At 36.2% G+C, this 12,751-nt stretch overlaps 6 protein-coding genes across 6 annotated transcripts; 5 read left to right on the plus strand and 1 right to left on the minus strand.

Annotated features, from left to right (window-relative positions):
- Positions 1-562: 562 nt before the first annotated feature.
- Positions 563-2,089, plus strand: RLM1 (Rlm1p; the record flags this gene model as incomplete). Its single annotated transcript, XM_015614308.1, has 1 exon — positions 563-2,089. One exon carries the CDS (start codon positions 563-565, stop codon positions 2,087-2,089), a length of 1,527 nt encoding a protein of 508 aa, XP_015464859.1.
- Positions 2,090-3,387: 1,298 nt separating this feature from the next.
- On the plus strand, positions 3,388-4,005 carry RPS6A (40S ribosomal protein eS6; the record flags this gene model as incomplete). Its single annotated transcript, XM_015614309.1, has 1 exon — positions 3,388-4,005. The coding sequence occupies one exon, from the start codon at positions 3,388-3,390 to the stop codon at positions 4,003-4,005; it is 618 nt and encodes a 205-aa protein (XP_015464860.1).
- A 172-nt stretch (positions 4,006-4,177) lies between these two features.
- Positions 4,178-5,416, minus strand: AC631_05481 (uncharacterized protein; the record flags this gene model as incomplete). Its single annotated transcript, XM_015614310.1, has 1 exon — positions 4,178-5,416. One exon carries the CDS (start codon positions 5,414-5,416, stop codon positions 4,178-4,180), a length of 1,239 nt encoding a protein of 412 aa, XP_015464861.1.
- A 207-nt stretch (positions 5,417-5,623) lies between these two features.
- AC631_05482 (uncharacterized protein) lies at positions 5,624-8,014 on the plus strand (the record flags this gene model as incomplete). The annotated part of the gene is made up of 1 exon (XM_015614311.1): positions 5,624-8,014. The coding sequence occupies one exon, from the start codon at positions 5,624-5,626 to the stop codon at positions 8,012-8,014; it is 2,391 nt and encodes a 796-aa protein (XP_015464862.1).
- A 1,163-nt stretch (positions 8,015-9,177) lies between these two features.
- On the plus strand, positions 9,178-10,302 carry AC631_05483 (Nem1-Spo7 phosphatase catalytic subunit; the record flags this gene model as incomplete). The annotated part of the gene is made up of 1 exon (XM_015614312.1): positions 9,178-10,302. One exon carries the CDS (start codon positions 9,178-9,180, stop codon positions 10,300-10,302), a length of 1,125 nt encoding a protein of 374 aa, XP_015464863.1.
- Positions 10,303-10,738: 436 nt separating this feature from the next.
- Positions 10,739-12,616, plus strand: AC631_05484 (uncharacterized protein; the record flags this gene model as incomplete). The annotated part of the gene is made up of 1 exon (XM_015614313.1): positions 10,739-12,616. The coding sequence occupies one exon, from the start codon at positions 10,739-10,741 to the stop codon at positions 12,614-12,616; it is 1,878 nt and encodes a 625-aa protein (XP_015464864.1).
- Positions 12,617-12,751: the final 135 nt, after the last annotated feature.

Consider the following 12,751-nt stretch of genomic DNA (forward strand, 5'->3'; position numbering starts at 1 on the left):
AATCCGTCTTTACATCCACAATACCTATTTGATTTCTAATCTACTCTCACCGCACATTTACGCCACGCTTTACTTTGATAGCCATTACTTAGCACAATAGAAAACTATAAAAAAAACTATAAAAATTACAAATCTATTGCGATGCAACATGCTCTTCGGTTCAAAAAAATCTTGCGCACCTAAATAATGGTGATAGAAAAATCCATAATCAAAACTAAAAATAGCTCTTCCATTGCAGCTTAACAAGTTTATGTCAATACTTTATCAAAGAGAGTATTATATAATCAAATAGGAGATCTACTCATATCCTTTAGTAAAAATTCAAGATTGATTACATTTAAGTAGGCTAATTACGAAAAAAATAATTAGTTGACACTATTAGGAGTAATAATAAGTATTACAGACAATTTTAGTCAATTGAAAAAAAAAAAATATAAACAGTTGATTTCTCAAGAATTGATACAGACATAGAAACAAACAGTTGATAATAGTTGGAACCGACTAGAATAGAGACTACCAACTGGGATACGAGACTTAATTAATAGATAAACATTGATATACAATGGGAAGAAGAAAGATTGAGATTCAGCCGCTCACAGACGACAGAAATAGGACGGTAACGTTTGTTAAGCGGAAAGCGGGACTTTTCAAGAAGGCCCACGAATTGGCGGTGTTGTGCCAGGTGGATTTGGCGGTTATTATCGTGGGAAATAACAATAAGGTGTACGAATTTAGTTCTGTTGACACGAAGGAATTGCTTGATATGTACCTGGGAGTCAAGCCTCACGAGTCGAAATCACCGGCAAATTATGGGAATTACAAGAAGAAGAGGCATTTAAACCAAGTACAGTTCCCAATTGATGATGAGATGTCGATTGAGGATGAAAACGAGTCAGAATACGATAGCGACACCCCTGAGCCCAAGCGCCAGAAAAAAGACGATGGGGAAGACAGACGAAAGAGAGGGAAGAACGAGAAAAGATACAGTTCGCGCAGACCTACACCACCGTCTCATATTTCACTCTCAGGGGTTTCTAAGTCAGCCATGAGTTATGGACAAGCAAGCAACCCACAAGCCAATGACGAAGATGATCGGGAGACTATTCACAAGGGAGATATGTCGCACAAACGAGACAGTTCTACTACGTCGAACGTTTCGGCGAACCAAAGACCTGTTTTGAGGGTCCAGATTCCAATCGATGCCAAGAACAACGACAGTAACGATAGTGCTAAAACTATCACCGCCATAGACACCAACCTCCAGAACAACTCTTCAGACCCTAATAGTAAGGCAAATAGCATTACAAATAAAGGTCTTAATTCTGGTACTCATCCTATGGCACCAAATATCAAGTATTTCGGATCGTTCAAATCGCCTGATAACCATAAACCGATAACCACCTTACCATTACCAATACAAAACAAGTCACAAACGTCTTCGCCATCTAGTGCTACAGCACCGTCGTTGCCAATGAGTGGAATGACTTCATTTTTTGGATCGCTTCCCCAACCATCACCATCGGTCCAATATTCGAATAATTCGATACTCCCGACGCCAATACTTAACCAGGTGATCAACCCACAATATGGGCTGCACCAGAATCAACATCAGCATCAGTATCAACAAAATAACAATGGCGGAACCACTAATGAAAACCAAAATCTGTTAGCGCCGTCAGCCAATAACTCCTATGCGAAACAGCGACTGCTCTTATCGGGCACACAGTATCAACACCCCAATAATCAGGGCGGTGAACAGTCACCAGTTTCGGGCCTTCCTTCGCGGTACGTCAACGAATTGTTCCCATCACCCTCCAACTTCTACGTGTCGCAGGATTGGGCAAACTCGGGCACGGGTATGACGCCTATCAACAGCTCGATGCCCCAGTACTTCATGAATATGATTCCCTCGAGCGGCGGCCAACCAAGTGCGCGTGCACAGTTCCAGGGACTGTCTCAGGGTCAGACAAAGACAGAGAACCTCACATCACCTCTTCAGTTCATGGGTCCGTTCAACACCCCCAGTAACGCAACCAGCAATTACAGCAACACCTCCAACAACGCCCCGACCTCGCATAAGAAAAAGTGACCCGGCAGTAGCAATTGTATAGTACGAAGTGTATATTAGTATGACAGTATGTAATGTATGAGTATTTGGTTTCTGATATTGACGAGTGTAGCAGGCCCATTTAACCTAGGTCGCCTTAGCATAATTATCTTATAATCCACCTTAGGATCTCTATTTATCTAATCTCTATTTATCTAATCTCTATTTATCTAATCTCTATTTATCTAATCTCTATTTATCTAATCTCTATTTACTAATTTTACTAATTCACAAATACACTAATCAGTAATCTCTATTTGCTTCTCTTTAGTCCACGCTTATTATTCTTATTTATTGCTACCATCGTATTTACTCATGCACTATCTCGCCCTTAAACTATATATCTACAAGACTTCGCCAAGTCAGAATAACTCCAGCTTATACATCTCAACCTCTCTATGAGCTCAATTTTCAAAAATTAGCATGTTCTACACTGCCCACTATTATCACCTATCCATCTTCTACACCTCCATGCGCAATATTGCAGCCATTATGAGGGCTATGGCCCCGTCATTTCAGAAAACAATAAACAGTCACAAAATGATCAACACACGCACAATTTCTGACTTCATTTCGCACTCGAATTTTTCATGTTAACTATGAGGATTTTCTCCTAACACTATACAGTATTGTGCGATTGAGTACTAACCAGGTGAAAAAATCATCAATTTCTTTGACTTATAAAAATTTTTAGTGATTTTAGCTCTTAATTCAGAAGGCATAGGTAGACCAGTACAAGATGAAGGTATGTTACATGAGATATTAATACATATTATACTATAATACACCCTCAAAAGTAATCAGTTCCCATTATATATTACATTAAGTCAAGTAGAGAGAAATTATCAAATGAATAAAGTGAATAATTATCGTTGGAGTGAAAAATAATATTATATGTCGAGTGGTTAATGAATATGGATGACAATAGAAGTAGACATGATGTATGGATAATAAAGTTGACGATTGGGATATCGTTCATTCATGAAGACATGAATAGGTGGACGGTATAGCCAAGCGCACTAGGGAAAAATTTTTCAGTGATTTTTAGGGAATAGGATGATTTTGACAAGAACAGCAACAAAGAGGACAAAAAATGGTGTGAGGGGGCCAGAAGAGAATGGAGTTGACGAGAGTGTATTATAGGATAATTAGGGGAGTATGTTAAAATAGAACCAAAATACTAACAATAATAGTTAAATATTTCTTATCCAGCCAACGGTACCCAAAAGTGTATCGATATTGAAGACGAACACAAATTACGTGTTTTCTACGAAAAGCGTATGGGCCAAGAAGTCGAAGGTGACTCCGTCGGTGATGAATTCAAAGGTTACATTTTCAGAATCACCGGTGGTAACGACAAGCAAGGTTTCCCAATGAAACAAGGTGTCATGCACCCAACCAGAGTTAAGTTATTATTAGCCAAGGGTCACTCTTGTTACAGACCAAGAAGAACTGGTGAACGTAAGAGAAAGTCCGTTAGAGGTTGTATCGTTGCTCAAGATTTAGCTGTCTTAGCTTTATCTATTGTCAAGCAAGGTGATGCTGACATCGAAGGTTTAACCGACACCACCACCCCAAAGAGATTAGGTCCAAAGAGAGCTAACAACATTAGAAAATTCTTCGGTTTAACCAAGGAAGATGACGTTAGACAATTCGTTGTTAGACGTGAAGTCGTTAAGGGCGATAAGAAATACACCAAGGCCCCAAAGATTCAACGTTTAGTTACTCCACAAACTTTACAAAGAAAGAGAGCATTAAAGGCTCAAAAGGTCAAGAACGCTCAACAACAAAGAGATGCTGCTGCTGAATACGCTCAATTATTAGCTCAACGTTTACACGAACGTAAGGCTGAAAGAGCTGAAATCAAAAAGAGAAGAGCTTCTTCTTTAAAGGCTTAAATTAGTACATAATTGTAATTTAATTTTCTTTTTGATTTTATACGTTTACATCTAATTTTTGTTTATTTTGTGTATTTAATAAAATATATCGGTTATCTAAAGATAAATTCCTGGCTATTTATGCATCTGTATTAATTTCTATAAAGTAGTACATGTTTATGCTATTAAGATTTCAATGGGGACCGATTTGATTTGGTTTCTTGGAGATGTGCTCCTCTCCATTTTGCGTACCTTCTCTTTTCCTAGCTAACCGTTTTATATTGTCGTACACCTCATCTGTTGTTAAATTCGATGAGTAGGTGAAGTTTTTACGGACAAAATTGTCTTGCTGTTCTTTGTAACGAGGATCTCTCAATAGCACTTTTAAGTGATTATCGAACTGCAGTTCTGGGATGAATTTTCCAGTAATAGGACATTTTATATGGCCTGCCATATGGCTTGTAGTTTGGAGGTTTGATTTGGACTTGTTCTTCAATCTCGATTCTCCAGCAGCCCTGATCTTCATTCCTTTTGGCTTTGGGTGCTTTAACACTTCATTTTCGCTTTTTTCTGGTATCGTTTCTTGAGACTCTTGTTTAGGTTGTACCTTTGCCTTGGCCAAGTCTAATTCTTTTTGTTTCGATTCTAATGATCTGTAAATTAAATCTTCTCTTCTTAAAGGGATCGCCAATTCACGAACTTCGTCAATAGCATCAAATTCAATTTGTCCAACGATTGCGAAGTCCTGCCAATCAATAGACGTATATGCTAGTTTTTTCTGTTCCTCTAACTTTTTCTCATTCTGTATAACAGCCTTATGTTGCTTATTATAATGTGCCCTTCTATAGGCAGATTCGAATATGTCATCCGGATGTGAAAGTCTCTTAACAATACCTTGTGTTTGATCATCGTCCGAGTCTTTATACAAGTTTAGAACCAATTCGTACTGTTTGACGTATTTTTGAAATATCAGATGCAATGAATGCTTCTCATGAAGAAACTCAAATTGTGCTTTATTCGATTGCTGAGTTTGGTGTGTAAACAAGTGTTCAGCATACTTTTTTCCATTCTTAGCCACAAAGAGAGCTGTCAATTTTATAATGTCCAAGTCCAACGATGATATAGGAGGATTGGTGGTGATAAATTGAAGTTCTAGGGGTGCATTGGTCGTCGTACTTTCAGCCGTAACCACTTTCACATCTCCATTTTGCACATCAGAATCCTTAAGATTACCTAGTTTCCATTGATAGTAATCGTTGTAAACATCATTCTTCTTTAAGAAGGTGAATTTTTCATTTGATCCTTCATTATTTTTTAATCTTTCTTCAAACGATGAGCCATTTTTTAATACGTAACCAACTGTTTTATCTATTGTTTCTTTCACCTCAGCAGGAGGTATTTTGATACCGTCGGGTATTATATTATCATCCATGTTACTTGAATATTAAACCTCTAACTTAGTATCGTATACAATATTGTAGTCAAGCTTATAAATAAGTTATTAAGATAAATGTACTTTACACAAAATCAGTCTAATGATAAATTATTTTTGATAGATATATTACCGATAAATGGGAATAATAATTGACCTAAATCACCAAGTTTAATTATAAGATATAGACAAGATTGCAGCATAAGTATGTCAATTGACCTTGGAAATATTGAAAATGATAAACGGACTGAAGAAAATGATTCAGAATCGGACGTGGATTCGTTGACCGAGGACTTAGATCAGATTGGCAGACTTAATTTGAGTATGCCATTGAACTTGAATTTATCTTTGTCATCGTATATAAATAACCTTCCAAACATGCCAACGTTTGATATAAGAAATCTAAGGAATTTGCCTAAGGTTCAAGAATTTTCGAATGAAATATCAAGATATATATCCACACATAAGAGTGGTTCATCGGATACAGCACCACCTGAAGTACAACAGACGACGATTAATTCGATGAAAACTGCAATTTCCACACGTATTCAAATGCATAATTTTTTACATGATTTGGACTTAGGTTTATCTTTAGCAACCGCTATCGATAGGTTGCAACCGTTGACCAATATTATCCATGAGACAATATTTTTACCGGCAGAAGACACTAGTGATTTCGAAGATGATTATGATATAGATAGAGAGAGGGGACTGGAAAGTAACCCGAATCAGAATTCTACAGAGCCTGTTGGTGTTGATGCTATCGTTAATCGTCATCAACCATTTGTGAGTAATATAGTGAAACCGGACAATGAGGACAGCCACAGTAGTGACTTCAAGAGGAAAAGAAGACGTCACCTTCATGGAGCAAGAAGCTTATCTGACGAGGACAGTGCTACAGCTACAGGAAGTGATTTGGATAACGTAGAAGGATTATCTATTGACGAGGTCAAAGCATTGACAGACTTATCCTCACTAGATGATTTTTATCAAGAAAGTTTACTCAGAAAAAAGATCCAGAAAATCCAGGGATTAGATAACTTGAGTCAAACACTGAAAAACAAATTGGTTACAAGATTAATGATGGGTAATTATTATAAATATGTAAATGAGAACTTGGCTAAAAATAACATGTCTTTATCACCAATTCTTAAAAAGCAACAGTTAGTTTTGAACAAAGAAGACTCGCCAGAAAGAAGTATTTCCGAAGTGATAATGGAGGATAATGAAAGAATAGATGAACAACAATCCACATCTCAAGAAGGACGGACTGAATCGGAGGTTGAAACATTATCAGAGGACGATGATGATGCGGTAATTCTCACAGAGAAAGATCAAGAACCATCGTATCATGATGCTCCGTTAAATAACATAATGGGATGCTCGCATTACCAAAGAAACTGCAAAGTTGAATGTCCTACTTGCTTTAAATGGTTTCCATGCAGATTTTGTCACGACAGCGAAATATCATCACATAAATTGATAAGAGAAGATATAAAGCATATTCTCTGTATGAAGTGCAATACTCCTCAAATACCGGAGAGTAATTATTGCATTTCTTGTGAAGCCGAATTGGCTAACTACTTTTGTCTCAAATGTAAGTTATATGACAATGATCCAACTAAGGATATTTATCATTGCGATAAATGTGGAATTTGTCGACTAGGATTGGGGTTGGGAAAAGATTTCTATCATTGTGACGAGTGTAATATATGCTTATCGATAGATTTAAGAGAGAGGCACAAGTGCCTAACAAATACGACACATTGTAATTGTCCTATTTGTAACGAATATTTATTTACTTCTGTCAATAAAGTCGTATTCATGAAATGTGGTCATCTGATACATCAAATGTGTTATGATGAACTAAGTAAACATTCATACAAATGTCCTGTTTGCAAAAAGACAGTTGTGAATGTAGAAACCCAATTTAGAATATTAGATCAGGAAATTCGACAGCTGCCATTACCACAGCCATATAACTTATGGAGATGTATCATAAGCTGTAATGACTGCAAAGGTAAATCTAACGTTCCGTATCATGTTCTTGGGTTGAAGTGTAAATATTGCAGAAGTTATAATACCAACCAACAGAAATTGATCAAACCAGAGGAAGAGGAGGAGGAGGAAGAGCAGGATGATGAAAATCAAGACGAAGAGGATGATGATCAGAGCCATTTGAACCCTATGCGCTTAATACAGACGAATCTCCACAGTAATTTCCTCATAGACGAAAATGCCAGTAATATTCCACCCGAAGAAGATTATGATGGGGACAATAATAAGAACAGTGACGATCTGGATGAAGAAAGCGACCATGAAATATTTGCAAAAATAAGAAAGCTCACCAACTCGTTCGTGAGTAATCTATCTTCCTCGGGGTATGGATCGAATACCTCAACGGTAGGTGACCAGCCTCAAGTTTCGTACATCACATCAATTCTACAAGGCTTTGTGAATAACGCAACTAAAGACAAATATGCCACGAAATCTAATACGGATTCCGATGCAACGATGGACGAACCCGAAGCCACCCATAATGAATCCAACAGTGCCCATATCGATAATAGTACCATTGCAAATAATGGCTCCCATTAATCTTATATTAACGAAAAGATCGTATCCTGTACACTTATGATGACTGTAGGATTCCGGTATATATCCAGGACATATAATTAACTTTTCAATGATGCATGGAAGGCTCCCAAAAGTCATCCTCCCCCCAAAAAATGAGAAAAATATTGCCCAAATTCTAACTGCCTTAATTATTTGAACCATTAATTTTGGTTTGTGACCAAAAATTGCTGCATTTTCCCAACAGTCGTATACGCGACATTTTGGTTTTTCAAGTGTCCCATTAGCTGGTTCATGTCATCAACATGCTCCATCTTGTACCCTCCATGGTCAATTAACGTAGATTCTACCTCCGTAGAGGTAGAAGCAACCTAAACCATCCGTATTATAATGTACAATCAACGTGCTAGCAACGTGCCAGTATTGTTAAATAGCTTAAATCAAATGTCGCTAGTCTCACTCAGATAAGGCCAACGTTTATCCAGATCGTAAATGATCATAATTCCGGTTTTGCCATGAAGGTGATTATATTACCCCATTTAAGAACACGATTTGACCTGTTTTATTGTATGCTTTACATAATACTCAATTAATAATAATAATGATAATAATAATAATTACAACTCATACAATTACTGAACGGGGAGAGGCACATGGTTCACAAGGGCCCCCCCATGTGCGACATATATAGCATTTAAGTAGATCAGAATACAGCAGAATAAGGAGAAGAGCGAAATGCCGACCAAATAATAGAAATACTAGAGCCGTAGAACATCATGTTGGTTTCGCTTAACAAATATTGGTGATGCATATTTGCCGAGCTCAGCGTTTATGACCATGGAATGCGACATTTTGATATAACCTTCTCATGCGGTTATAAAATTTCTAAATATCATTTGATGATCTAATATTAGAAATAGATATTGATTTATATAGTGACACCGTTAGCATATCGAGACATAGGAATAGTCTTGTACATACTTTATAATAAACAGAAAGGAATTGATCGGAGATCATTTAAAGTGCTAGATACATAGATTGGAAAGTTGCTATAAGATTGAAAAGGTATTTCACGGCATTCCAGCTGAAGCAATTTGAAATTGGCAAAGTTTATACACCATTGATTGGTAAATTTAAAGAAGCATGCATCAATAGAAATTAGACAAGATATAAAACCGTAATCAGACATGAATTCTCTCAAGGTTTTGGTCAATTCATTGGATGAACTCTACCCCAGCAAGAATGAGTACAAACTTGGGGCTGAACTCGAGAACGAAGTGGTGAATGATGAAATAGAGGAAGGCGATGAAACAGTGGATGAAGGGGAAAAGAAAGACCAGAATCTGAATCCAAAATCTACATACTTGGCGTTGATTATCCAGGCGATTTTCTTCTTGCCGAATTACTTGCTAGTGAAGCCATTGATCTTTATTTGGTTATTGATTACTTACCCATTTACCCATTTGTTTAGAAAGCAACAGGTCTCGGACGAACTAATTGGCTCAGATAGGAATGAGAATAATCAATCAATTTCTAATGATATGGTGTCGGATATGCCGTCAGTCATCAACGAAAAGACAGAATTACTCAAACAGGAAAATATAATGGCTAATAATATCAAATCACCTACATCTTCATCAAAATACATTTTACCTCCACCACAAAGATTATATCCGCTTTCACGGAATCCTGGCAAGAAGCGTAGAAAGACATTGATCTTAGATTTGGATGAAACATTAATCCATTCATTATCTCGTGGCTCTCCTCGTTCATTCAGAGGTGGATCGACTCATACAATCGAAATCAAAATCAACAATGTTTCCTCTTTATACTACGTTCACAAAAGACCCTATTGTGATTTTTTCTTAAAGGAAGTTGCTAAATGGTTCGACTTACAAATATTCACGGCAAGCGTTAAAGAATACGCCGACCCGATAATAGATTGGCTAGAAAATGATATTTCGCCATACTTAACAAGTAATAATGATCGCCAGCAAGGTATTAGTCGACAAGTTTTCACAAAGCGTTACTATAGAACCGACTGTTCATATAGACCAGGAGTCGGTTACATTAAGGATTTGTCTAAATTTTTTCCTCGTGATGACGACTTGAAAAATGTAATTATCCTAGACAATTCCCCAATTAGTTATGCCTTGCACGAAGACAATGCTGTAATGATTGAAGGGTGGATAAATGACCAAAGTGATCGTGATTTACTAAATTTATTACCAATGCTACATAGTTTAAGCTTATGCATTGATGTACGATTCATTTTGGCTTTAAGAAGCGGTGAAAAGGTATTCGAAAAATAAATTATACCTTAGGATTTTAATTCATTGATTCGTGGTAGACATAAATTAAAAAAGTTTAAAATAATAATAAAATAGTAAAAGTTCCATATAATGTATATAATTAAGAACTGCTACGCTAACATATATCGGCTACTTCATATTAATCAATTTTGATCAGATTTAGTGGTCTAATGTATTTTGCCCTTTAGCTTTCTCTCACTCTTAACATTTGATTCCCATGTTAATTTATATATGATACATCAAGCATATGTATAATTAAGAGTGATTATTTCGAAACTTGATCATAGGCATGCCTATAATGACTCAATATATTCACCTTCTTGGAACATCTTGCAATCAGCTTTTATATAATTTATATGCAGGGTAGACATTATTTTAGTATTTTTGGCGAACTACGAACTGAAGGTAGTACGTAGGATCCGAAAGCAAACAAAATATGGAATTGACAGCTCTATTAGAAAAGATCGATAGCATTGATAAGCCAGATGGTTCAACTAATGAATTGTTAAAAAAATTTGGGGATCTTTTAAGAGAAGATTCAGTTAGGTCGAGTTCCATATCAAAAGGTTCTATTCCAACAGTCATAAAGATAACTAATGCCGAATTATTTCAAGTAATCGAATCAGGAGATGATGCGTCTTGCTATTCTTTAATACTTGAGGCTCTTAGAGTTTTGATCAATTTTCTAGCCAATAATGATGACAATAGACTGTTTTTAGCATCTTCTGATTTGGATTATAAGGCAACTTTTTGGTCGTTAATATGCAAATTGTTTAGCCTGAATACTCTTAATGCTAAAAGGAATGTTATTTATGAGAGAATTCTTTTAATGTTGTCACAATTCATACATAACACCGATTTGCTAAAGAGCTTTATTATATTTTTTAGTGAAACAGGAATTGAAAAGTGCTTAATAGAGTATTTGAGGTTTATAATTGATTCTGAACTTGCTGCTGAGACAGGCTTTGATGAACTAATGATTCCAATAGAAATATATTCGGAATTTATGAGTGAGATGTCTGACACCACTTCTGTTGATATGATATTTGCAAATGATTGTAAAGAGCATCTTGATACTATTATAAAGGTGTTTAATTTTGCGGTTAGATTAAACGTATATGAACATGATAAGGAAGAGATGGATATAGTCAATGACGTATTTTCCAACTTATCCAATATTATCTATAATATTACATTATGTGAAGATATCCCCAATTTGTCGTCAACTAAAATACACTCAAAGATCTTGAAATTAATTCCTCAACTTCCTACAAAAATACAGAATTTTACTTTGAATAAGAGAAGATTATTTTCGTCCAGTGGTAATATTGCATCGATGACAAACTACGACAACTCTGTGGATTTTTCAATGGCCATAGAATATTTTCGTAATCCGGAAACGGATCCTTATATTTTGTCTGCTTGTGCTATAGACCTTGGTAATTACATTACAAGTGTTGAAAAAGCCGAGTTGCTAAGAGTGAAAATAGACAACGAAATTGGTTTGAAAAAATTTATAGCAAATTTCTACGGAATCAAGTTTAACGATGTGATTCAATACCAAGCCTTCCATTTATTTAATAACTTAATGTCGAGTGATATTGCCGTTTATTCATTCGAGAACTACGTTAGCGTCTTGAAATCGGCCAAAGTTGTAGTAGATAATGGTCAATACTATAAAGAAGTGTTTGGAATTTATTCCAAATTTATCAAAAAGTTAATACGCTTTGCATTTATCGAAAAAAAGAATTCACAGATAAGCATATTTGAATTCAAGGACCTTTGGAACCACTTCAATCCTGTGGACCACCCGGGAGCTGCATCCGAAGAGATCTATCTCATATTAACCCAAGCATTCATAGCAACAAAATTACTTGAAACAGGAAGTGTCGAGCCTGAAAATGCACCCTTTGTTACCTCCTTAGTCGAAAATCTCGTAAGTGCTAACGGTCTAAATGACGATATATCATCTACATTCCTACTGGAAAAGTTAAAGACCCTTGGTATTTTTTTCAAGACAATTGCAGCCCACAGTATAAATAGCCAAGTAATTACGAAAGTCTTGTATGATTCAGATCCCGATCAATATTATCTGCATTTCATTACTCCATACCATATATTCTTGGAGAAACTACAACAGATACTCGACGAACAAAGAAATTTAAATAACGCAAACAGCCAAAATCAGTTTAGTGTTATCCAAAACAATTCTAAGTTTGTATGCGCCACTACAATCGCTTACTGCAACCTTTCTCATGATACCAATGAAGAAGTCGATGCCATTCAATCTATTTGCCAATCTATCATACGGTAAACCATACGGCTATAAATTTCATATCACGTGTATAGCGGCTAGCACAACTAAGAATTCCGTCTATAGCCGTTCGCCGTATATAAAAAGTCAACAATTTCCTAAACCTCTGTGGTTTCAGGTAATACTACAGTATAT

This window comes from Debaryomyces fabryi, assembly GCF_001447935.2.
Source record: "Debaryomyces fabryi strain CBS 789 chromosome Unknown contig00216, whole genome shotgun sequence".
Taxonomy (NCBI): domain Eukaryota; kingdom Fungi; phylum Ascomycota; class Pichiomycetes; order Serinales; family Debaryomycetaceae; genus Debaryomyces; species Debaryomyces fabryi.